This window comes from Falco biarmicus, chromosome 10, assembly GCF_023638135.1.
Source record: "Falco biarmicus isolate bFalBia1 chromosome 10, bFalBia1.pri, whole genome shotgun sequence".
Classification (NCBI taxonomy): Eukaryota; Metazoa; Chordata; class Aves; order Falconiformes; family Falconidae; genus Falco; species Falco biarmicus.
Window position 1 is genome coordinate 34,255,662 of NC_079297.1, and position 25,013 is coordinate 34,280,674.

Genomic DNA, 25,013 nt, shown 5'->3' on the forward strand with positions numbered 1-25,013 from the left:
AGTTAAGCAGCTGCTTTTCTTGCCATGCTGATCCTTTTGCCACCCCTGTAAACTTTCTTGCGTATCTAACTGTTTGAATGACTATAGCTTGCATTGTTTATGAGGAGGGGATCTTCTCAGCTTCTGAAGCCTGTGTTGATCTCCGGGCAGTACCAGCCCCTCACCCAGCTGACACACCATGGGCTTGCTCCTGCAGGAACACCGCTGAAAACTGCAGTCGCCCTGACCAAAGGTAAGCTTAGAGGCACAGGGAAAGCTGTTGAGAGAAGGTTGGCAAAGGTAAGCAGCCCTATGTGCTTTGGTGAGTTCAGAGGCAGAGAAAGGTGTTAAGAGAGGGGTCGCCTTCCTCTGTGCGCTGAGCCTTGCCTCTGGCCCCTCAGCTTTTTAGGGAAGGGGAAAGCTTTTTCCTTCCTCTGTTATTTCTCCCCTCATCTCCCAAAAACCAAAACGCTCTACTTGCAGGAAGCTCTGGGAGCTTGGAGCAGAGGAAAAGCATGTTTTGTGAGGGGAAGCACCAGCCACCCCTGCACGCGGTGATGCTGGGGATGCTGCGAGGGCCGACATGTCCTCCTGCCCCCCAGTACATGGCGAGGCTGGGGGTGCTGCGAGGGGCCGAGGCTGGGGGTGCTGCGAGGGGCCACCACCCCTGCCTGCCCCCCGGCACACAGCAAGGCTGGGGGTGCTGCGAGGGGCCACCCCCCCCTCCTGCCCCGCTCCCGGTCGCCGGGCCCGGTTCAGCCCCCGGTGCGGGCCTGGTGCTCGCGGGGTCACCGGAGGAAGGGTGGCGGGGCGGCGCTTCCCGCCCAAGGCCGGGGCCGGCCCGCGGGGCGGTGGCGGGGCCTCCGGGGCGGGCCCGGGCCGCCCCATATAAGCGCGGCGGCCGGTACCGGCAGCCCAGAGGCAGGCCTTGAGTGCCCGCCGCCTCCAGCCCCGTTCCGGCCCTCGCCTGCGTCCCGCCCGCCCCGGGGCGGTGTGGTGTGAGCGGATCCCGCTGCTCCCCCTTCGCGTCGCGGCTGCCGCTTCCCTCGCCCTCAGCGGGGCGCGGAGGCCATGTTCCCCACTGACTCCACCTGGAATATTTCCTTCGCCGGCTGCGGCTTCCTGGGGGTCTACCACGTCGGGGTAGCCAGCTGCCTGCAGGAGCATGCCCCCTTCCTCGTCGCCAACGCCAGGAAAGTCTACGGTGCCTCAGCCGGGGCGCTCACCGCCACCGCCCTGGTCAGCGGCGCCTGCCTAGGTAAGCGCGGCCTGCCGCCGCTCCGGCCCCTCTTCCCGGCCTTCTTACTAATTATTTAATTACAGCAGCAGCGGGAGGGTGGGGAGGCAGCGCTCCGCCCTCCTCATCCTTCCTCGATGCGTGCGGCCTTTTGTTGTTAAGGCCTTTACCTCAGCATCCCCCCCCCCCCCCCGCCTCAGGCCGGGGCGCTCAGCCCCCTCAGGAGCGGGGAGCGCCTCCAGCATGGCCCCGGCCCCCAGGGCGGGAGGGTCCCGCCGTGCCCACAGGCCCCTGGTGGCTGGGGGTCCTGGGGCTGACCCCACCCGTGGTACCCGGGGCTTGCGGGGGCTGGGTTCTGGCGTTGGGCTGGAGCGTGGGTCTGGGGGCTGCTGGTGGGCAAGAGAGCTGCCCGCGGCCGGGGATGGAGATGTCCAGCAGCGTGTTTTGTGTGCGAATTGTAGTTGACGGGCGCCTCCGAGTAATTAGGAAATCACCCTTTATTCGTTGTTAGCATCTTTATTTCTGGAAGAAGGTTATTTCTTGGGGTGTAGGGCACTTGGGAATTTTGTTGCCCTCTGCAAGAGCTAGGTCTCAGAGTTTAGCTAGATGTTACCTCAGTCTTCAAGTTGCAGAAGAAACCTTAAAAAGTTCTCTCCAAAGCAGCCACGCGACACAGTCTGTTCCTGCTTGGGGCATGTCTGGGGAACAGCTGAAGAGAATGGTGTGTGGTGTCTCCTGGTTTTTTGCTGTTTTGATTTTCAGCTGTTTTGCATATGGGAGGAAAAGCCAATGAGCATGCCAGAGTCTGTACTTGACAGCTTTTCTTTTGAGAATAACGAATGTAGAAAAGTGTCTTAAACTTGAAAGGAGAATGTGGTGTGAGAGAATCAGGTATATCTGTTTAGTCTTGGAGGGTGATGAGCCTTTCCTAGACCCAATGAAACCACGTTTGTTTACTGTTTGAACTCCTCTCACCTTGATCACAGGTGTCTTTCCATGGCACTCCCTGCTCTTTGGGGACAAGCGGAGTTTTGAGATGTAGCCTTCACACAGCAAAAGTTAGCTTTCTTTTCTGTGTAGTTTCCCGCTCCATTGGGCATTTCTGTAAACAAAATGCTAAGGATTCTTAAGTGTTGCTTCTGGAGCTTGATGGGAAGCTCTTAACAGCTGTTCAAATCCCAGTCTGGGATCTCAAAGTCTGTAGTCATGCCATGGTGCCAGCTTTTATGATGGACAAGGGAAGAGATCTCTTCTAATCTCTTCTCCTGCAGGGATCCATTTGCTGCCAGCTGCCAGGGATTTGGTTGCTTTACTTGCTGTTGCTTCTGTTGAAGAGGTGGCTGCCCAGTTAGTTCCTTGACTGGGTGGCCGGTGTGCTGGTCTGAGGTGTGACACAAACATGAGACAGGTTGGTGGTAGAGCCTTTGCCTTGCTCAGGTGTCATTATAGTGCTGAGCAAGTCTGTTATCATGTCTACCTTGTTCCTGCTGTTCATATAACATCCGTGGCGCACTAGGCATTGCCCTCGGAGAGCTGCCCAGCCTGGTAGGGAGCTTTCTGTGGGTCAGGGTTAGAACAATAGGTTTTCTCCCTCCCTATGAGGTACGAGGGGAGGCACGATAAAGAGGACTGAGTTAGGGGCCACCTTCTTGGCAGCATTTGCCTCTCTCCTGAAAGAGGGCAAGCCATGCTGTTTAAAGCTAGCCAAGGCTTGGATTTGGGGTGTTCAAATTCTGTCTTAAGTTTGACTTCTCTGGAATAGTTTTCTTTGAACTCTGTCTGTGTGACTGGCATATATATCTTTGGTAGAGAGCAGCTCTAAGGCAATAGAGCTGACTTCTGAAAGTAAAAGCTAATGGGGTGCTTGGTTGGGGCATAGTATTGCTGCACTTTGTCCCTGTCGTTAACTCTCCTGACAACGCAGATTCCAAGCTGAGGTCCAGAGGTTAGCATGAAATCATAGGGAAGAAGGGGACAGGGCAGAAGGTATAGCTGCGGCCCGTGTAAGGAGAGCAGTTCATCCTAGTACAGGCTCTTGTAGGATCCCGAGTATCTGTGTTTGCCATGCAACTGGCTTCTGTCTGAGAGTAGGTGTTATAGCCTGTGGGCTTTGAAGCTTATGGCAGCAGCTATCTTGCACTCTGTTGCCCTCTCCGTCAAATTGGAATGTTATATAGTGTCTCTTGATAGATGACGAAGCAGAGGGGAATTTTGCAGAAGCCTTGCTTACCTGGCTATGTGTAGATAAGGCTAGTGCCTTCGTGCATCTGTACTTGGCTCTGAGCACAATGAGACTCTACTGTGCAAAGGTAAATACTTCCTGGGGAGGAGTGGAAAAAACCTCTTCCTTTGGTGGTTTGTCTTTTTTTTTTTTTGGTTCTGATCCTCTGGACCTTAGAGTGTAAGATCTTTACATCTGAGCTGATCCTGCCTTTTCCCTGAATTAATACCTCACTGTCATCATTTGCATGTGGCAGTGGAGCTTTGCTGTGGGCTAACGCTGAAATGAAAGCCCAGACCAAGTAATCTGCAGCCTTGAGAGCTCACTGTGGGCTTCAAAGGTACATTTGAGAACACCAAATCAAACAACGTTGGGCATGCCTATTAGCTAGACAGAGGCCCTTATTCCTAAATAAGGGGCTAGGAGGTATTTGTGGTCTGATACGACCTTGCCTGGCTCTTGTTAAGCACTTTACCATTAAGTTGTAGGGATCTTGGGTTTATTCTCCAGGGCTACAACAGTGGTATTGTCCTGCATCTGAAATGCCGTCTCCCACCTTGAGGTTCTTCTGTTCACTGGCATGAAAAAGCATTGCTGTTTTTCCACTAGAATGATCTGTGTGGCTATCAAGATGCATTGGGCAAAGTCTTGCATTCTTAGGAGTTACTTGGTTGTGCATACTGCAGTGTTGTAGCATGAATCACTTCTTGTCCTGAGGGTTTTCTGGGAGATGGCCTTCTGTCATGCCTGTGTCTTCTCTTGGGAATGCTGGAATCCAGCGCACCGGGAAAGGCACCTTTATATGCCAAACAAGTGAAAAGTCCTTTTATGCAGGCTTTGCAGTCTCCTCCTTATGGGTACCTCAAATTCTGCGTTTTTTCACAAACTCTAGGCCTGGAGCTCTGAGGATGTTTGAATCTGTTTGAATAAATCCAGTCATTGTCCTGGATGCGATAAGGCTGTCCCTTTTTCAGTCAGGAGTAATGCTAAAATGCAGCCACTGTTGGACCCTTAAATCTTTAATACAGGGTAGGGTATATATTCCTGTTAAGGGTCTTGAATCACCTCACTGTGGTGAGCTATATGGGATTTGGTGTGCCTGCTTTGGAAGTGTAGCAGCTTGGAGGAATGATGGGATTTGAACCTGTAATCACTGAAAAGCCATTTTTGGCTGATGCAAAGGTCCCAAACTGTGCTTCTGACTCATACTTAACTGACAGCACTCAAATGTCTGTGTAGCATGTGAGTATTGTTCTATACAGCTTTCATCTGGTGGTGGGTTGGAACTGCTGACCTGCTTTTTTTTGGGGGGGGGGGAAGAGGTGGGCTCTGCTGTCAGAGGCAAAGCTGGCTATCAAACCCCCATCTGTGGGAGTTAGCTGTCCTCCTAAAGCACGACAGTATCGGCAGAAAATGATAAATCAAGCTGAGGGGATGCTTCTAGTACTAATAATAGAGAAAGGAGGCCATATGTTTGCTAGGTTGAGCAGCGTTGTTTGGAGAGCTCTTCCTGACTTGTCTACAGGTGTGTGTTTTTCAACTAGTATCTTAGCCAGGACGCTTTCAGGCTTGACCTAAGATGAAGTAACAGTTATTTGACATCCAGGTTGGTTTGTCAGCTGTCATCATGTGACCACCAGGAAATACACTGCTGAACTGTAGCGACTTTTTCCATTGAGTAACAGGAAGAAAAAAACCCTACCAAGACCAAACCCAACTGTCTTTTACCTTTTGAAATTGAGATAATGAACAATAGCAGCATCTTAAATCTTGTGCTCCTGAAATATAATTATGTGCGTGCAAAGGCTTAAAGACAGCAATTTTCTGTGTGTGGTGTCTCTTAACACCAAATCCCAGACTGAGAGCAGGGAAATAAATTAGCTTAATTTCTATGGGGTCCTTAGAGCAATGCCAGTTTCTGCTGGCCCAAGTGTCCAAGGGACAGTGTATGCAATGGTGTCGTGTGGCTGCGTGAATCGATTCATAGATCTCCCCAGCTACATGAAGGAAAACTACATAGCATCTGTGGCCTCCCAAAACTTGAGTCCCTCTCTGCACAGGAGATTGTCAGTTGTTATCTCCTGCAGAGGCCCTGGCTGGGGAAAAAGTTGTTGAGCTCAGCAGCCCCAGCCCAGTCAATGGCAGGAGAGGGACCCTTGTGTGCATTCATGGAGACATGGATTATTTCATGGGGAGGCTCGTGGTGTTCTGGAAGCAGTAAAGCTGCTGCTGCTTTCACTGGTGGACAATGTGGGGGTGGGGGGTGGGGTAGGGCAGGGGGGAATGCTCTGTGCTGACATAGTTGGAAAGGCTCGCTGGCTTGGTGAAGAAGCTGCTGTGCTTGGATCAGAGCCATCAGTGGTCACAGGGCTGCAGGCTCAGGTGTCCCAGATAAGTAATCTGGCAGCCAAGCAGCTGGAGCACTGCAGTCAGTACCTTTTACTGGGAAGGAAGAAGCTTGTTCCTGCTGTCTGCCTGGCTCTAACAAGGAATTTCCCAAGAGGAAAGGTGCTCTTGCAGGAATTTTGTTGGATGAGTGCAAGGGAAGCCAAGCAGCCACTTCTAGTGAAAAACATAGTCGTAGCAATGATGTGTCTTTATTCTTTTGTCATCCCACGTAGGCAGTAGGTGTGCAGACCACCGTGGTACCCTGCCTTGCTCAGTCAGCCACAGCAGCAGCCGTGCCGTGTCAGTGCCAATGGCACAAGTGGTCCTTGTATGGTTGTTCTGACCCATAATTTCAGCATCTCTCTTGAACTTGTAGTGTGCCTAGGCTGTTCTGCTTTCTGCCTCTTATCTCCCAAAACTCTTCAAGGCATCCACGAGTCAGCCCTATAAAATATGAGAAGCTGTTGTGTGTTCTTCAGGAACCTATATCTGGTTATTGATTGTGTTTGGAAGTTTAGTCCTGATAAATCAAAAACCTTCCTCAGATTCCTTACTTTGTCTTCCAGTCCCAAACGCCCGCTGCTGTAGTGGTTACAGCATCTCTGCCTGCATGTCCAGTAGCTGATGGTGGGGTTTTGGTCTGTCAGAGGCCCATGCTGCTTTCCAGTATGGTGGGCTTGGGAATGACTGTACTCTGATGCTAGGCCCCTGCTCACTCGAGGCTTCTCTGTGTTTCCCTCTGTGTCCTCCATGAAGCAGGGATGAAATGTTCACTGTCCTGGCTGGAGAGGATTTTCAGCTCTGCTGTACTTGCTTTGTAATGTACTTGAAAAGGCCAAGCAAGGGCTGGAGAAATGATAATTTGGTTAGCATTCCTTCTCTCCAGAGCTGGAAAGGATAAGCCTTCTAATTCCAGGGCCTTTGCAAAAGCTCAGAAATCTCCTGCTCCAGGGAGCAGTGTGAGCAGGTGACTCCTGCCCACCTTGCTCTCCATGAAGCAAACCCTGTTGATGGTTGGATTCCAAACTGGCCACCACTTTCCCATCGAATCCTCTGCACTTCGACAGCTCTGTTGCTCAGCCATAATACTTGGCCTCTTTCTTTCTGCTAAGCGTTCCTGGGACTTGAGGTGAAAGTCAGGATGTGACTTCAAGAATCTGGGAGTTGAGGGAGCCCATGTATGTGTATTTGCCTTGGGCTGTCTTCCTTGTCAAGTAGGCCTATGGCACCAAGAGAGTGTAAGAGCTGGTGAAAAGAAGGGCTGGAGGAAATGACTCCGTGTAGAAAGCCATAAATAGGTCTGTCCTTGGGAAAAGGCAGAATGTGTCCTGGAAGTGATAGGGTCTGAGGCAGTGGAAAATCCCTTCCACGGAGCATCTAGAAGGGAGGGAACTGGTGAGCCCAGGAGTATAGAGAAGATGTTGGAGGTTGTTGTAGCTACAAAAGTTGGAGCAAGGGAGGAGTGTTCGGCACTTGCAATACAATAGCTGCTTCTGACAGGCCTAATCCTGTCCCTGCGGTTGAGCTGATCTGCAACGTGGTGTGTCTGGGAGAGCAGCCCTCGGCCTTCCTGGTGAAGGGGACTCTTCCCAGCTGAAAGGCTCAGAACAAGTCAAGCTCCATGTAATCCCAGCAGTGATGAGGCCGGGTGGGTGGGTGGCGTGCACTTTTTGTCTTGGTGCTTGGGATGTGTCAGTTGTGGCGTTTTAGTAGAATCCAGGGCTTTGTGCTGCCCTCTGGCACTTGCCCACACCACACCTCTGGTGCTTTCTGGTACAGGCAAAGGACAAATCTACAGTGATGGCTTATGTCTGACAAGTTCTCTGGAATCGGCAAGCTTCATGAAGCATCTTCTGCAGCTCTTTCCCAGGCTTTTGGCTGTTCTGTGCCTGGAGGATTTCTGAGTGAGCCATTCTCTCCCTCTTCATACACTGCAGTTTGTTTGGTTTTGGAAGCCTTTTGGATTAGGATTTAAAGGATTGTGTACCATTTTAGTGTCAGAGGCTTTGGCAGTGTCTCTGAGCTGCCACTGCTGTGGATTATCTAATTTAGCATCCTGAAGCAGAGGAGGTGGCATCTGAGGGCGTAAATGAATGGGAGCGTGTTACATACGTTAATTACAAGAGCTGCTCTTGCCGGCTTTATTGAAGCTGCTGATCCAGGGCTGGGCCTGCAACAAAGTTATTCCAGTGTGTCATGGAGGCAGGGTGTGGATTTATGCTGCCACAGTTATGTCATGCGTGGAGAAAGTTAGAGCTCTGTTTCGGGGAGGGGGGCTGTCAACGCAGGGGGAGTTATGTTGGTTTATTGAGCCCACTGCTCTTTAGTAGGGTTAGTAAAAACTTCTTTATGGGAACAAAGTAACCATTTTACTACTAGCCATGCTTTTGCAAACAAGAGTTAATTCTGTGCGTGCAAGCTTCAGGTGGAGGTTGCTCCATCTGCCTTGCTGATGTCCTTGCTTGTGCACTGCTCAGCCTTGCAGGAAGGGTTGAGCAGAAGCTCTTTCCTTGCAGGGGTCTGTGCAACCCCCTGAGTAGCTCCTGTCCTGCTCTCATGGCTGCTCTCACAACAGTCATCTTGATGACCGGGGATTATGGCTGGGGGACCAACTGTTCACGTCCGTGGAAGAAAGACAGCGTCAGTCTCCAGATATCCTTGTGTCGTGGCTCCCAAGGAATGCAGCCTGCCTTGTGGTCTGCCTGAAGACGCTTCCCAGATGAGCAGCTTCACCAAAATCACATTCCTTCTAGAGCAGAATGCCTACGCCTCTCTGAGGACTGCTTTGGAATGAAGCTTCTCATTCTCCCTTCCTTGCTGGAGACTGCTCTGCTCATGCTGTGGCTTGTGGGGAAGAGTTCAGGGGTGTAAGGTGATACTTAATGTGCCTGTTGGGATGGAAGGGCAAAGCGGGCACAGCAAGCAGTGTGCTCACAGGCGCATGGTGAGGTGCTTGGCATGGATCGGAGCAGCTGGCTAGCTGTGCAAGCATGAGGGAGCTGGGTATGATGCAGGCTGAGGGCCAGTGGAGGACTTCAGGGATATTCCTTTCATTCTGTGCCAGGGCTTTAGTGCAAATGTACAGTGGGAAAGGATGGGGACAAGTACTAGCTGCCTCTTTTTCTGAGAGTCTTCAGCAAAGGCTCTAGTAACATCTCTGGTGGGCACAAAACAATTGCCACCTGAAAGCATGCAGGAGAGCATTTGGCAGGGGTTAGACTGAAAGCCACCAAAAGTGGTGTGTGAGCCTTGCTTTGGTGTTGGTGAGCCAGCTGAGGGTAGTGTCGTGTGTGTGGTAAAGCTAGAAGGGCTGCTGGAGTGGCAGCTATTTCTTCAGGCTCTGAAAACAGAAAGGACAACTCACTTCTTGGTTTTGTGGATCTGTGGTGCAGGTGCCTGGCAAAGGTACCTACTGTCCTTTAGGACTGATCTCTTTTTTTCCAAACATCTTGCCTCTGGTGATAGCTCCCCTGTGAAGTGGAAACAGGGCACTCCTTCTCTAGGTCTGTGGTGCCGTCCTGCAAACTGACCCTGAGAAGTGAGTGTGGAGTGTGTTTGTAACATTGTGCATGTGGATGAGACCTGGTCCTTCTGCACTGGTTCCTGTTCAGAATAACCACCACTGGAGGCTTTGTGTTAGTAGCTTTCACTGGGCTGAATAAAGTGAGTCGGATGTAGTTCCACTTCTGCCTCTGTGCAGGCAGAGGAGAAAGGCAATTTCACATTATTACGTGTTTCTCAGTCTGTTTCTCCCCTCTGCTAGCTCTATCTTGCTGAGTACTTACTTTTTAAAAGTACCCCAAACCCAGCATTGCTCTGGCTAGTAAGCAGCGGGGATCTGAGCTGTACCTTCTCTTACTCTGCGAGTCCCCTTTTCTTGTCATCCCATGCACTTTGAGTTGCTCGGTAGCATTGACAGGAATTGATGGATGGTGGAGGACAGCACATGGCTTTCGGTACGGCTTGCTTGGGATCCTGAGCAACCTTTCCTTTTCATGTGCTGGTATACCGCTTAATTTCTCTCTAATGCAATGAACATAAATGCAGCATTAAGACTTGTATTAGGCAATTACAGTGGAGAAAAATCAGACTAGTGGGGATTGCTGTTGTGGTTGTGACAGAATGATCCTGGCTGTCTGCCTGAACTGAGCTGCCTCTTGGCCTTCCTATTGACTGTTTCGCAGTAGCAGCTGCACTGTTTTGTGATTTGTGTTGCAAAAACAAACACTCCCGTCCTGGCCACAGAAACAAAGCGGGCCTCAGCTTGCAGAACATCACTTGCCTGGTATGGCTTTGGTGTGCCAACACTACATTAAAGGTTTAGCTTAGAGATGTAATCAAGCCTGGAAGCTCTTGTGCCTGTTCTCCCAATGCCTTTTTGCTTCTGTACGAAGCAGAGCAACCTACCTTATAAGAGGTGAGATGAGGTACAAGTTGTGCATCTGTACTTTGGCTTGCATGAGGGTCCTTCCCTGTGGGTACCAGTGGGTGGACAGGCAGGCAGCAGTCACTGTGGGCTGCCTAGTGAGCTGCTCTGTGCAAGAGGAAGAAATTCAGGCAGCTTAAATGCAGGTATTCTCTTATGCTCCTCATATTCAGGATTTTGCAATAGTTCTGGTTCATCTGTTAACTGGTACACAAAACAAGGACCGCTTTTGGCTGAAAGAGGAAGAATGGCTCTTGGTTTGGCTTTATTTAAACAGGTAAAGTGACAAACAGCTTTTTGCTTTTTTTCCCCAGACTTAACTTGAAATAGAAAAGCAAACATCTTGGGGACAACCACATTAATGAGGTAGGCTTCTGGCTCTGAAACAGTTGCAGGTGATCTGGGTTTACTTAGTCTTCCTGCTGCAGGCTGTGCCTCAGCACTGTTTGTGTCCAGACTCTGCAATGCTGAGCACTGAGAATCTGAGCCAGAAAGTGTTGTGGGCTGAGCATTCAGCATCCGCCTCTGGCTGTGAGAGCTGGCACTACTTGAAAAGCTGTCTCTTCCTCTCAGTGTTTCCACCTGCTCCACCTGTAAGGTCAAAACAGGTGTTGCTTACCACTGTTTGGTAGGGATCCCGAGGAGTTACTCTGATAGGGTATGAGTTGGTGCCCCTTACTCTTGAAGCAAAGGGGAGAAAAAACATTATTTACAGACAGTGGCCAGGCTTTCCTAAGAAAAATCCTTTGCAAAATCATTTGCTTGTTGCTCTGGGGTTAAATCCCTGCATAGAGCCCCTGTTGGGGAGGGTTACCTGTCACATGGAACAGTCAGTGAAGCAGTAGGGGCTATCTGTAGGCTGAGTGGGTGTGTGCTGTAAGAAGAGTTGTGTTTGCTACCTATGTCTCACAAAAAAAAAAAAATAGATACAGGAAGGAAGCTTTTCTTATCTTGAGCCAAGTCAGCTGAGCTGTTTCTTATCTGATGGCAAAGTAGTAGGTGAGGAGGTTTGAATGAAAAACTTAAAAATAAACACACCTCAGAACAACAAAAATTAGGGAAGTCCCAGAAGAACAGCTTGTTCTGGTACATGGTATTTCTCAATATTGCTGGCTTACAGGAAGGCGTGCACAGATGAGAAGAGAATTGGTTCCTTTAAAGGCTTCACTGCTAGTTGCCATCTCCTAGCCTCAAGTGTGTAAAAATGGGTGATTTTTCTTCGTGTTAAATAGTGGGAGTTATACCTATCCCTCACTTGCCAGAAGTAGTATTGTTTCCACACCCAATGCTTTTAGGCATCTGTCCAGGATTTCACGCTGAAATTAAAGAGCTGACACCAGCTGTGGGGTACACATGTCACCTGAAAATATCTTGTAAGGGAAGATTGTAAGAAGTTTTGCACATTTATTTCCTGCTGGCATGAATTTCTTTGCCCACCTCCCCTTTGCCATCCACCCAGCCTTGCTGATAGGTACCAAGAGAACATCTTGGGTCAGGTTCCCATTCAGGACATGTTGGCCTTTGTTTTGCGTGGCTCAGCTGAAGGTCTGTCTGATTCTTGCTGTTAGAGGACAGTGAGTGGAAACCAGGTCGCTTCAGCTGAGTGTGGGAAGAGAAACAGAAGTCTAGCCAAGCAGTGGGATCTTTCACAAACTGAGGTCGCTGCCCACAAGGCTTGGGGTTGGCTTTTGGTCATCGGCACGTTGCGATGTGCTGCTCCTTGGGGTGAACAAATGGGCACTTCCTGGGGCTTTGAGCTACCTGTAAGGAAACATCCAGTAAAGTTTTCTGTTCATGATTTGCCTGATGTCAGCTTGCAGACTCTGTTTTCATCACCTCTTGTTTACAGCTTTACGTTTTTGGGCTGGTGACAGGATTGTTATAATTAGGACCGTATCATCTCCTGGGAGAGGCCAGGCTGGAAAAGCATGTGAATTGCTGCTCTCGGTACTCGGGGAAGAGGCAGGTGCAGGAGCTGAGTGTGCTGTGCTGGAGCAGCTTGGGGATTTGTACCCAGGTCAAGAACATGGGACAGCTGTCCTCATACTCCTGCTCATCTTTAGAGACTGGCTTTTAGCTCTTCCATGGATAACGTACAGGAGCAGCTGAATTAGCAAGGGACAGGCAAACAAGCTAAATTAACCTTGGGGGAGATCATGCTAGTAAATTCCTTCTCATTCCTAAATTCAGGTCTGGACTGCGATCTACCAATAGGAAACACAAGAACTCCCATGAAGCTCAGCAACCATTTGAATTGAAAGCAAAGTGTGAAGATTGTAGGTGGGGACTCTTGCAGGGAGCATCTGTGCTGAGTATTGCACAAACATCACTCAAACAGATAACTGAGCAGAACTTGGAATGCTCCAGAATGAGGTTCCTGGTTAGGGTGCGCAGGAGCTGGCTCCTGTCCTGAAAAATCTTGCAGCTAAAATAGCTTGGTCATGCCATCCCAAACTAACGAGGCATTGGGTGCTTGGGGTGCTGGAGGAATGTCAAAAGCACCCACACTTCCTTTTGCTAGCCGGCTTCCTTTGAAAGCTATTGGTATGTCTGGCCAGTCTGGAGCCTTAGCTGGGTAATGGGAATGAGGAGAGCGGGGGGTGCCTCCTGCGTTGCCAATGTGTAGGAAGGAGTCCCTGTGAATTCCTGTTGATGTTGACTGAGAAGCAGGTTTAGTGAGGATCTGCACAGTTCTCTGCCTGCCACAGTGGTCCAGGTGAGGTGTGGTGTTTGCAGTCTGGGGTGTGACTTCTGTCTGTGCCTGTTATCAGCAGGGATGGGAGGGATGCTGTCTCTACATCCATCAGCTGTGCTGTCCTCTGTTCTCCATCCCTGTTGGACAGCTTTCCCTTTAAGCTTGTGTTCTGTGGACTGCTGCACTACCCAGGGAGCAGAAATGTTCCTGGCACAGAGGGTGATCTTTGTGCTCCTGTGGAGCTCTTCCAGAGGGAGCTGCAGCGTCATGGGTGAGCCATGGTCACAGGAGCTGTGGGGTGGAATGTCCAGAATGCCCCCTCCCTCGTCAGCCTGCTCTGCTCCTATTTTTGTTTGTGTCTTAGGCTTTTTTTTCCACTCTAAATACTTTACGGGTCAACTGTCCTTTTGCTAGCTGGCAAACTGATATCTATGTGGTCTAACGTCAACAGGAGAGCATCACGGTGCCCTTAGCGCAAAAGCCCTGCTGCTGAAGATGTGCTCATCACCCCTTCTGCCATGAGGTGGCTAACCTTTGCAAGATCCTCATCCTTATGCATTGCACAGGCTTGAAAGTAGCCTTTCTCTTTCATCTCAGAGCTCTTAGCTGCAGTTAAATGTCTTCCCAGCAGCCCAGCTAACATCAGGTTTAGGTGATTGATCTTCAGCTCTTCTCCTTTTCCAGATACAGAGCAGCAGCAGGCTGCAGTAAAGGTGTTTGTGTACCATTATAAATAGCGCATGCTGCCTGAATGCTTTTCAGATTAGAGAAGGGTAGCGTAGGGGGTTGCGAGGCAGTAGAGTCTTAGGTACTGGGTTATTATTTTGGAGTCGAGCATGGCAGCCAGTTCTCTAAGGGAATGATCTTGCTATGTCAGTAAGCTAATGTGAAGCTGGCTTGATAGCTTAAAAATGAAATGCGAACTAGCAACTGCCTTCAGGTCTTTTCCGACCAGTAACAGTAACTTGCCCCTTGTAGCTACTGCAGTATGAGCACAGCATGAGCCAGCAGAGGTGGAGCAGCTGGTCTCCCCTGTCTGACGAGGGACACGTTGGGGTGTTTCAGGACGCAACTGTCTGAATTTCAGTGGTGATGACGCAAAGGAGCATCAGATAAGGACGATGGATGGCCCTGCAGTACTCGGGTTCATGTATAACAACACCTGCTGGGGCAGTGGTGGGGGCAGGGAAGAAGAAGGATATGACTTTTCTGATGAAAACAGAATATTCCACATATGAATATATAACTTTTAGAGGAATGTTGGCTTAACAAATATGTATAGGGAAAAGTGTTGAACTAATTAGTTGGTAGAAGAATGAAATGTTTTCACAGCAAGCAATACTAAATGCTAAGAATTGCCTCTGCCCCTCGGTATGTACCTCGATAAGGGAAGAGGAACTTAATTTAGCTTTTTCACATGACCCTGTATCCTGAATTGCCAGGTCCATCAAAAGCCATAGGAAACTTTCCTGTGGATTGGAATTGGCATTGGACTAGCCCTAGTAATTGACAGCTTGTGAGCCGATTTTCCTGGAATAGCACTTCTGGTAGTAATGAGATTAAACCACTCTCACCTCTTCTCTCCTCCCAAGTATATTTCTAAGAGGGCTTGTCATGTGTCATGGATCTAGCTACGTGAACCTGACTCCTTTGGCTGAACCCTCAGCTAGCCTTATTTCCAGGAAAGCTGGTGGTGCTGCAGATCACCCTGTGCCTGTCTCTTCCCACAGAGCTGTTCTGCGCCCAGCTTTGGTGCAAGTGAGCCAGCAAGTCCAACAGAATCACAGGTGCCCTTAAATGAAAACATCTCACAAGCTCCTGTGTGTATACCTGTATTTTGCACATGTATTAAAAAAACAAACCAAAAACCCCCCTCAAAAACCAAACACCCAGAAAGCAGTTAAAGAATAAAATTGCTAATTAGCAATAATTCTTACTTTGTCCTCTTGGCTGTGAAACTGATAGAGCAGGCAGCTGCAACTGAATTCTCCCCTCAAATGCTGAGACAGTCTGTTTCCTGGCATAGCTGGGACTTGGCCATTTTGTTTTTCTTAAAAAAACCTTCCATCTCACATTTTAGGTCAAATAGTCATAATTTCAATTTAATTGCAGTTGTCTTCAGTGCTCAATATCAAATCTTTCTGCACACTGAGATGCCAAGTCGGAAAGCTTCATTCTCTAAGCACCATCTCTGGGGTGACACCCTACTCACAAACTCCCCCACCACCACCATGGCCTTTGCACATAGGGTGTATCCCCACATCTGCACACTCAATACCCACCCTCCCGCTGGGTTTTTCAGCTAACCCAGCAACTCCCTGCAATGCACTTGGTGCAGTGGAGTTCCCTGGGGTCGTGCGGCCAAGGTGCTGGGCTGGCATTCATTTGGGTTTTGGCCCTGTTGCAGTTTGTGTGTCTTTCCTTCCCTTGTCAGATGTGAAGGTGTCTTAGGGAGCGTTATGAGTGCTGATGGCGTGGTGCTGGGATAAACGTAGTTTCTGCGAGGCTGGCTGACTTCACTTTGGGAAGTTGTTGAACCATGTGGCTACTATCTGGGACAGGTTGGGCTCAATGGCTTACTGCTAATTGAGGAAGATCGGTAGTAGACTGCTAAACATTGCCCTAGGACAGAGCAAAAGGCTGGGATTATAGTGTTAAACATTGCTTCAGAGGGGGGAATTTTGGATTTTCTGCCAAGATGCTACCTCACAGTGCCTGACCCCAGAATCTCTGGTCATGTTCAAGGGTCCGGTTCTGTGCGTGGTTGAGCTGCTGGTGTTGATGGGTTTCCAAAGCACACAATTATATTCCCAGGCTGGGAATATTTCCATATTAATGGAAAACATGTTGCTGGCACACATGTATTGCAAAAGAGTGGGATGTGTCAACATAGCATTAAGGGTGGTGGTGTTTTTATCTCCGTTATATTTATCAACCTGGATCTAACTCAGGTTCTTTCATTCTGCTGCCTCCTTTCTGCAGTTGCAGGACTGCGTGAGAGAACAAAATGGAGGGTTTTCCCGTTGGCTTGAACGGGTGGTCTTTCATCTTTCTCCGGAAACTGAACTTCAGTTCCATTGGAGAGAAGTCTTGATTTGCAAAAGCATTTTTTTATTTTTATTTTTTTTCTCCTGGTTTCTTTAGATCTTCCCCTCACATTCTTCTCACATGTATATTCCCAATGCCCCTGGGAGTGCAGTGGTTGGCTGCTACTTAAAGGAACTGTTGTCTTGTATCTTGCTGTGTCTAGGAGATGCATGTGGAAATAGCAGTCAGTGTGTGAAAGGGCAGCATGCTGGGCACTGAGGGTTTGGCTTGAGTTGTTGTTTTTGCTTTGTTTTCTCCTTTCCCACTGGAGAGCTCCAATACTCTTGCCAGATTAGGCTCCTAGTCACCGTGAGAGAGTGGACTTAGCAGATGCCTTCCTTTTTGTGCAGATGAGATGTCTCCTTTCTTCCAAAAACAGCCGGGTCACCGTGTGAAAGGGAAGGCAGGCATGCCTTTGTGTGACTTCTGCTTGTCATCAGGGCCCAGTTTTGTGCTGTGGAATTGAGCACGGGGCACCAAAGGAGGCATTAAGTTGCTGATTCCCTAATGGAACATAGTGTCCATCTTGCCCACCTGAGATGTAGCTGACGTTCACAGCAGAGCTGGAATCACTTTGATGGAAAGCATTGATGTTTCTGTTTACTGGCACTTTTGCTTACATGCATGAATTTCATGGTGCACTTTTTTTTTTTTTTCCTCTTGTTGCAGGTGAGGCTGGTGCCAGCATTATTAGAGTGTCAAAAGAAGCCCGGAAGAGGTTCTTGGGCCCACTCCATCCATCTTTCAACTTGGTGAAGATCATTCGGCTCTGCCTGTCCAAGACTGTGCCGGAGAATGGGCATGAAGTTGCAGCAGGACGTTTGGGTATTTCCCTGACACGAGTCTCTGATGGAGAAAATGTGATACTGTCAGACTTCCATTCCAAGGAGGAGCTCATCCAGGTGAATAGAAATTACTGCAGAGGGCTAGGCAGGAACTGCATGCAGTTTTGTTTTGCCTTAGTGCTGGAGTATAATTGTCAGCCAGGTGGTGTTCTGAGAAGAGTAATAGGTTCAGAAGGCTTTAATCTGCTTCTTACATTCTGGATCTCTTTCTCCTTCAGGCCTGTGTCTGCAGCACCTTTATCCCTGTGTACTGTGGGCTGATACCTCCAACCTTGCGTGGAGTGGTAAGTAAGACTCTTAAGATGCTCCTTCATTAAATCATGTACTAACAAATAAGAAGGCAGAAATCCTGGTACTCAGTGTTGTCAGTCTTATTGCCTGTCTGCTGGCAGCAATTAACCTGAAGAGGCACGAGAAATTCCCAAATAAACAATTTCCAACAGTGGCTGTGCCTTCTTTTCACTGCTGCCTGCAGTTGGCTACAAATATCCTGAAGACTAGAGGATTTAATGGGATAGTAATATACAGCACAGTCAGGGCAGGTGCTGGCTGACTTAGCAACGCTGTCCATCACTGAGGCTTCAGCCCTCTGCGTGTGGAAAGAATTTGGGTCCAGGATAGAAATCACAAGTGTGTAGTCCCTCTCCTATATGCCTGACACTTTCTGCAGGGTTTTAACTAGTGGTGCTGATACCAGACCTCTTTTCCATGGAGTTCTTCCTGTCCTTCCTCTCGGAATATGGTCTGCTGCCTGCTAGAGCTTTTTTTAATATCATGTCTAAGGCTGTCCAGAGCAATTTGTCCCTTCTGTGTTTGCATGTTAGAAATGTAACCATCTGAAAGCTCTGCAGAATTGGAGCATCTCTGATATTGCGGGCATGCTTAAGGACCTCCCTTGGACTCCCCTTGTGCTACATAGGTTAATACACGTGTTAAAAGGCAGTATGTTGGCAAAGTAAATAATCAAAAGGGAGAGGGAGAACTGCTATTAAGGTATGTGTGCCCTGGTTTCCTGTAACTGACCTGACCAAGACACCTCAGTCTGTCAGAGTGCAGCATCAAATCTGCTTCCTGCTGCTGTCTGTGTCCTGAAAGTGGGGTCAGTTTTGCTCCCGTGGGATATACAGCTTGGCTGTTTTGTCTTGTGCAAGCAGGTTGGGCAGGGAAATGAACTAGAAGAAATGTCCAATGTCCAGCCCTTCAGAGAAGTGACAGATTCAGTAATGGTTTGGTATTTTCTCAGCAGCAGCAGCCAGGGCTTTTGTCCCACAGCTGGTGGGAGCATAACAGTGGCTCTTGCCTGACACCTCTTTGGGGCTAGTGTGGATCAGGCAAAATCGCAGAATTCCAAAACTGTACATCAGGGTTTCTGGAATGTGCAGCTGCCCTGGCACACTGAAGGATGATTTCTTGTGTCAGAATTCCTCATGGGAAAAGGTGGAGAGAGAATACAGAGATGAGGAAATAATTCCTACCTCTTCCCTAGAAAACCATGGCTCTTTGTCTCTTGGAAGGCACCACTGGCGAGGGTAAATGTTAAATTAGGCTGGGTATGAGCCTGAGAAAAGGTTTTGAAACAGTTCCTAGTATGCCTGTGATGACTGTGTTTGCCACAGGACGAACTGACAGGCCTGGCATGAGGACCAGTATTCCAAGCAGTATGATTGTGTGTAAGGTGTAAAATCTATATTCTGCCTTCTTAATCTATTTGTAGTGTTTACTTCTCTGAGCTTTGATAGCCCCATGGAGTAGATGATGAAGATGGGGGGGGGGGGAACCACCTAACTCTCAAAGAACCAAGAAATGGAAGGGTTAATAACTGAAGTGTCAACACACACTCTAGTCATGAAGTGTTTTCTACAAGTGGGTGAGATGAACCCCTAACAAGGGTCAGAAAGCTAATTGTCAGCTCATGTGAGTGAGGGGCCCTCTGCATGGGAGGACACAATAAGGGAATGGAACTGGGGTGATTTCTGCGGTGCCCAGCCCATGAACCACCCCCAAAAGCTGCTGGTGCTCACACCTGCAGGCCCCTGGTGGCTCCAGCCTGTGGCTCTGCTGCTAGGGGCTTTGCAGGAGGTGGGAGAGTGGGTTATGCTTGGGTTGCTAGAGATTCAGGCAAATCCAAAGAAGCGGCAGCTGGTCTTCAGTGAGGAATGGAAATCGGCATTGCTCGGGGAATGGTGGACCCGAGGGCCGGGTCTGCACCTGTGTTCCTGGCTTGCCATCTGTGAGAAGGCTTTGCTGGTCGCCTTTCTGTTGCTAAGCCTTCTTTCTAATGGCATCCGTGCACTCATGCTGCCACCCGCAGGGAAACGTTTGTTTCTGCAGCCTTGCTGCATAACTATTGTCTGTCTTAAGTGACCAAAAGGCTTACCACCATCTTTTTTGAACAAAGCAGGCGGTGCCTGCTTCTGTCCCCTTCCCACTCGGCCTGTCGTCATCTTGTCCTTGCAGAGGGATTCAGCCAGATGTCTCCAGCTCTAGCTGCACGTAGTCCGGCTTCCAGTGGAGCAGCTTTGGGGAGATGATGACAATCAATTTGCTATGGTTACTTTCGGCTTAGGGGAAACTGATGCCCGCTTTAAAAGGGGGCAAGGGTTCAACTGATTTTTGGCACCTCTGTTGTCTAGAGAGCATCCTGTAAGCCAGCTGAGTGTCACTGTTTCTGAGACAGCGTACTTCTCTGAGTTTAATCTATCCCATCCTTCCACTTTCTTCACTGTCCAAATCCAGGTGGTGCAGAGATCTCTGTCTGCCTTGATACTGTGTTTGGTGACCAAGGCCTGACATGAGGATAAAATGCCCTGTGCTATGAGTTCGTGCTGCTGTAGCCTACAACTGTAATTGCAAGCCAGCTCTTGAACCTGTAGGCTGTATGCAGTAGTAGCCCCAAGGTTTAGTTTGCCCCTGAGAAACTAAGGGCAGTCCATCTTGACCCTGTTGCCTCGATAGGAGAGGAATTTGATTGCTTTCAGCCCAAGAACCTGTGAACCTTTCCCCAGGCTCACAGAAGCTGCCTGAAGAGGTCTCTGCCTGTCTGCTATCCAGAGCAGGAGAGAACAAAGTGCAAAGCGTCTGCATTTTCCTGGGCATTGTGCAGCAAAGGACCAGTGTCAGTGGTCAGTCTGCCTGTGAGACAAGGCAGAGCATGATGGAGAGTGGAGCGCCTCCTCTTCCAACCAGCATTTCCATGTTCTGCCTGGGTTCACCTTCTACCAGCGCAGCTCCTCACCCAGCAGAGCTGAAAGATGTTACAGCTACTGCTTATGGGGCTATGTAGCTCCTGTATGATGATTTGCATTTGAGCCTGTCCAAAGGGAAGGGTTCCAAGCAGCAAATGGCAGGATCAACCCTGATACAAAATCAGCAGGACTCTTCTGTAACTGGAGGCTTACAAGAGCTTGCGTTGTTGCTCTGCAAAGGTCTCAAACCTCCTGTTCTTCTGGCTTGACCAACATCCCCTTCCTTTTATCTTCAGCATGTTGCTTACTCTGCCAAAGGCCTGTGATGGGGATTGTCTTGCTCAGCTCCTTGCGCAATTACGGTACTCCCTTGTGCAATTATGGTGCTCCTAACAAATATTTTGAAGTGGTTACATGCTACTGGGGTTGCCCTTCCTGCAAGGGCAATACAAATGTGTTTATGGTACATAGGTACAGAACGTTCTCTGATAAGAAGGTGCCTGTTAAGAGCAAAACCCAAGTCCCCTGTGCTCTTTTATCACACTGCAGCAAGTAGATTCCAAATGTGTATGCATGTGTTGGGATTTCTGCTCGATAAGCCTGCTGGCAACAAATCAGCTGGTTTTACTCTTAGGTAACAAACTTTCTGCCAGTGGGGACTTGTATCTGAGCTTAGTAATTTTGAACATGAGTGAAAAATGTCACAGTGTGCATTGCAGGTGGTTGTCAGTGTGTCATATTGTTTAACTGGATGACAGTCAAACCCCATAAGAGATGTAAGTCAGCATCACACAAGTGACTATGCCTTTCATGGAACACTTGTGACCAACACACTTGACTGTAGGAAGAAAGGCATGTAGCAAGAGGAGATTATAGACAACACAGCTGCGCTGTCACTGGTTATGACTCCTCCAGCACTGGTGGATGTATTCCATTCTCTTCCCAACTTGTTGGCACAAATAGAAAATGGGAACACATAGTAAAAAAAGTCACTTCATCAGTTATGGGAATGAACAGTGCTTCATTTGTCTTGTTTTCAGAGATATGTTGATGGAGGGATTTCTGACAACTTGCCACGATATGAGCTGAAGAACACCATTACGGTGTCTCCATTCTCAGGAGAGAGTGATATCTGTCCACGGGACGGTTCCACAAACATGCATGAGCTGAGAGTCACCAATACAAGCATCCAGTTCAACCTTCGCAACCTCTACCGCCTCTCAAAGGCCCTGTTTCCTCCAGAGCCACAGGTGAGTTTCCTGGCAGCACTAGAACTTGGGGACAGTAGATGGGCACTGGCCATACTGTGTACTTTAGCAGATTCCAGACACTTAGTTTTGTCTCATGTTTGTCTGTTTTTTAACCTTGACATTATCAACCCAGTGACTTGGCAAACCTTGACCATCTGCACAAGGTTGTGTAGGGGGCTTAGTTTTCTTTTGCTACTGTGAGAGCTGGAATTTAGGTGGTAGCAGTTGCTTGGAACACGTTCCCATGGCGCAGTCTCTAGAGCAGCGTTTGCCAGGAAGTCAGGCGCGCTTGTAAGCAAAGATGTATCAGCCATTGGAACAATGTGCTCTTGAGTGTTTTAAGGTCAGGATGGAGCTTGCCAGCTTGCAGCCAGTGACTGTCTCCTAAATAGTGCCAGTGGAGTAAGTGGCACTGCAGTCAGCTTTGCCTGCTTCTGAGCAAATGCAGCCTCAGATAGCCCTGGCATTTGGGCATAATAAGTGTGCATTCATGTGCTGAATTACTCGGACAGGTTTTTGCCTGTCCCCTCGCTACTCTTAGCTGGCTTTATCTGCAAATGCAGTGGCCCTTCCTGGCATCTGCTGGGAAGTATTCTGGGCTGCTTGTCAGAGTGACTTGCTGAAGGCTGCTCACAGCAGCATCATCTCTACAAGGGGAAATGAGGTGGCTGCAACTCTAACCCCGTATTTAGGCAGGATTGCAGGTGTCCCTTCCAATCTGAATTATCCTGTGATTCCAATATCCAACATATTCCCATTGTACCTCCCATTCCTGCTCAAAGCCTGGAAAGGGCTGGCAAGGATGAGACTTGGGATAGCTCAGGAGTCAGCAGAATTCCTCTAAACCCTCATTGAGCTGGATGTTTGTGCTGCTTAGCCAGACAGTTTCCAGGTGACATAGTCTTGCCTTCCTCTGTCCACAGGTGCTGCGGGATATGTGCAAGCAGGGCTATCGGGATGCACTGCACTTCCTGAAGAAAAATGGTAAGGCACTGAGTGTTTGTAGGGTGCGCTGACTGGCCTCTTCTGTGCCAAGCTTTGAGGGTTGTCAGTGGTGTATATGAAAGGTGAAAAGGCAGAACTGAGCTGTGCCTCAAATATCAGATTATGGAATTTCTGTTAATAAGCCTTACTCTAGCATTTCAGGAAGCAGAGGTGGAGTAGACACCTTTCCAGTGCAATGCAGGACTGTAAGCACTCTGATACCAAAGTGGCGGTTTTGGCACGTGCTCAGTGCTACACCAACACAGTTGTTGGGTACCGGTGCCGTTTGTACCTCCTGCAGCTACCTCGCTCTTTTTGTACGTGCAGCTAGGGTACCTCTAACGTGGCACAGCAGTGCGGCATGCAGGCATGCCCTCAGCAGCCCTGAGTGCCTGGAAGCTTGACACAGTTGCACACCCTTCTACAGGCAAGCCCTGGACTTTCTTGCCTCCAACTGTTGTAGCAGGTTGAGTGAGTTTTTGATGCCACCTGGTGTCAATGTACAGCAGATCAAGCACGTTTGTTTGCCCTTTGTTGCACACACGTTACTGGGGTAAGAGCAGGCAGGCAGCTGTGTTTGCGGATTAAGCTGCGGGAGGGAAATCTTGCCTGCAAGACTGGTGACTGGCAGATTATAGCAACAAAATGCTGCCGAACAGCACCCTGTGGTACTTAAAGGGGAAAAGCTAGAATTTCTGGCGGGGGAAGAGAGGATGGTCTTAAAGCAGCAGGGTTTCTAACTCATGGTAATTGTTACAATAGATGTAAGTCAGAATTGACACTCTAAAGGCAAGGAAGGGCAGCTAGTTTGTATCATCCTTATGGTCTGACTTCTCTTAGGACTCCTTCATCGTCCAAGTCCTGCCCGTCCTCTCCTCGCCATAGAAGCCCCTCCAGGCGAGAAGAAAGAGGAAGAGACAGAAGGCGAGGATGAGCTTGAGGACAATACTGCCCTTGCTGTTGTTGAAGAGCACATCTTTGAACACCTGCCTCCCAAACTGAACCAAGGTATGATCCAAAGGGAGCCATTCCAGGCAATCTTTCTGTGCTGACTAGTCCACTTCAGAGGATTACTGGGATGTGTGGGTGCTGCTTGTGGCTGGGCTTGGCCATATCCAGGGGTTAGGTGGACTTGAGGCCTCTTAAAGTTGTGATTTGCCCTGTGGAGGCTGAACAGGGAGAGGCTGACTCATTTGACAGTGTTCTGCATGGTAAATAGAGGAGGGGGTCTTGTTGCTCACTCCTTTGGGAGTCTGATAAAGCTAAAAGCTGCTGTTCTCATCTGCACCGGCCCTGAGCAAGACTTCCTTAAAGAAGGTGGAGAGGGGAGACCTCTAACTTCTGCGGTATGGCAAGGAAATGGGATAGCCCCATTGTGGGGATTCAGCCATGTTCTCTTCTGTCTTCAGCTCTTCTGGAGGCTTGTGCTGAAAGAAGAAGTTTCTTGACTGGCATTACCAACATGCTGCCTATACGTGTGGCCACGGCAATGATGGTCCCTTACATGCTGCCTCTGGAGTCTGCAGTTTCCTTCACTGTCAGGTAGGCCTTCGGCTGGTTCCCTCAGTGGTGGTCTTCCCAGTGCAGCAAATGTTTTGTGTAGCTGGTGGAGCACGAATGGACAGAGAGTAGGTTCCTCTCTAACTCCGCAGTGTCAGAGCTCCTGGGGAAAGAGTTCCTGCCACTTAACCAGACATACGAAAAAAAACCTAAAAAACAAACCACCAAAACCCCACAGAACTTTTTCTGCCTTCATGTGTCATTTAGCTACAGCAGATACTTCCAGCTTGAAGGAAGATGGCTATGTCCTGGGACTTGCCCTAGGAAATGGTGATAAAATTTGGAGCCTGGAGAGAGACTTCTGAACTGGGAGTGCAGGGGTGAAAGTAGGAATCACACAAGAGGTGGTTCCCCGCTGGAGTAAGGGGTAGAGTATTCCCAGCCATTTCCAGCTCTACACTTACATGGCTGGAAAGACAGCTCTGTCAGGCTTGCTCTTAGTACAGAGCACCCTAGGAAAAGTTTCTGGAAGGGAGATAGTTTGGAATAGAAAGGCTTAGGCAAAAACACTTTCCAAATCTGAAAATGGGTGAAACCTATGGGAAGTGCAGACATAAAATGTAATGACAAGTTCCCGGGCTGTTCTCAACCTTCGTAGCTTCTCTGCCTTAGTCCATAAATGGTAGTGTAAATGGCTCTTAAGCGTTTGTCACTAATATTAATGTAAACGTTGATAGGAGGCAACGCTGGCATTCTTTTCATCCTATCCTTTGTGTGTCCCAACTAATGGTTGTCCCCTGTTTCTTCCCAGGTTGCTGGAATGGCTCCCAGATATCCCAGAGGATATTAGATGGATGAGGCAGCAAATGACTGAAATCTGCAACTATCTTGTGAAGAAAGCCAAGAAGAAACTGGGCAGCCACCTTTCAGCCAGGTATGGCTGCTTTCCTCCGCAGCACTGTTCTGGAGGATCCTTCCATTTCCCCTTTCCCCTTTCACTTCTACAGACTCTGCTCCATTGGAGCAGAGAAAGTAAGACCCAAATTGACTGGAGGGCTTTACTGCTTAACCTAAAATGTAAATCTGGTCCATGGTCTCTTGGCTTCCTTAGCTGTTGAATAGAGTCGGCGCGTGGTCTCCTTCCTTCTTCCCGCTACAGGGCAGACCCTGTGATGGAGCTGTTACCATACCAATAGGGCAGAAGATGTAGGTCTGA

General features: G+C 49.0%; 1 protein-coding gene across 1 annotated transcript in view; it reads left to right on the top strand.

Moving 5' to 3' along the window:
• The first annotated feature begins 874 nt into the window (after positions 1 to 874).
• Positions 875 to 25,013, top strand: part of PNPLA2 (patatin like phospholipase domain containing 2) — a 30,068-nt gene continuing 5,929 nt past the window's right edge. Inside the window, exons 1-8 of the mRNA XM_056354183.1 lie at positions 875 to 1,237; positions 16,703 to 16,935; positions 17,097 to 17,162; positions 21,104 to 21,313; positions 22,237 to 22,297; positions 23,138 to 23,305; positions 23,707 to 23,839; positions 24,609 to 24,731. Coding sequence (XP_056210158.1) covers positions 1,051 to 1,237; positions 16,703 to 16,935; positions 17,097 to 17,162; positions 21,104 to 21,313; positions 22,237 to 22,297; positions 23,138 to 23,305; positions 23,707 to 23,839; positions 24,609 to 24,731 — 1,181 coding nt within the window. The 5' untranslated portion in view covers positions 875 to 1,050. The remainder of the gene's footprint in view (positions 1,238 to 16,702; positions 16,936 to 17,096; positions 17,163 to 21,103; positions 21,314 to 22,236; positions 22,298 to 23,137; positions 23,306 to 23,706; positions 23,840 to 24,608; positions 24,732 to 25,013) is intronic.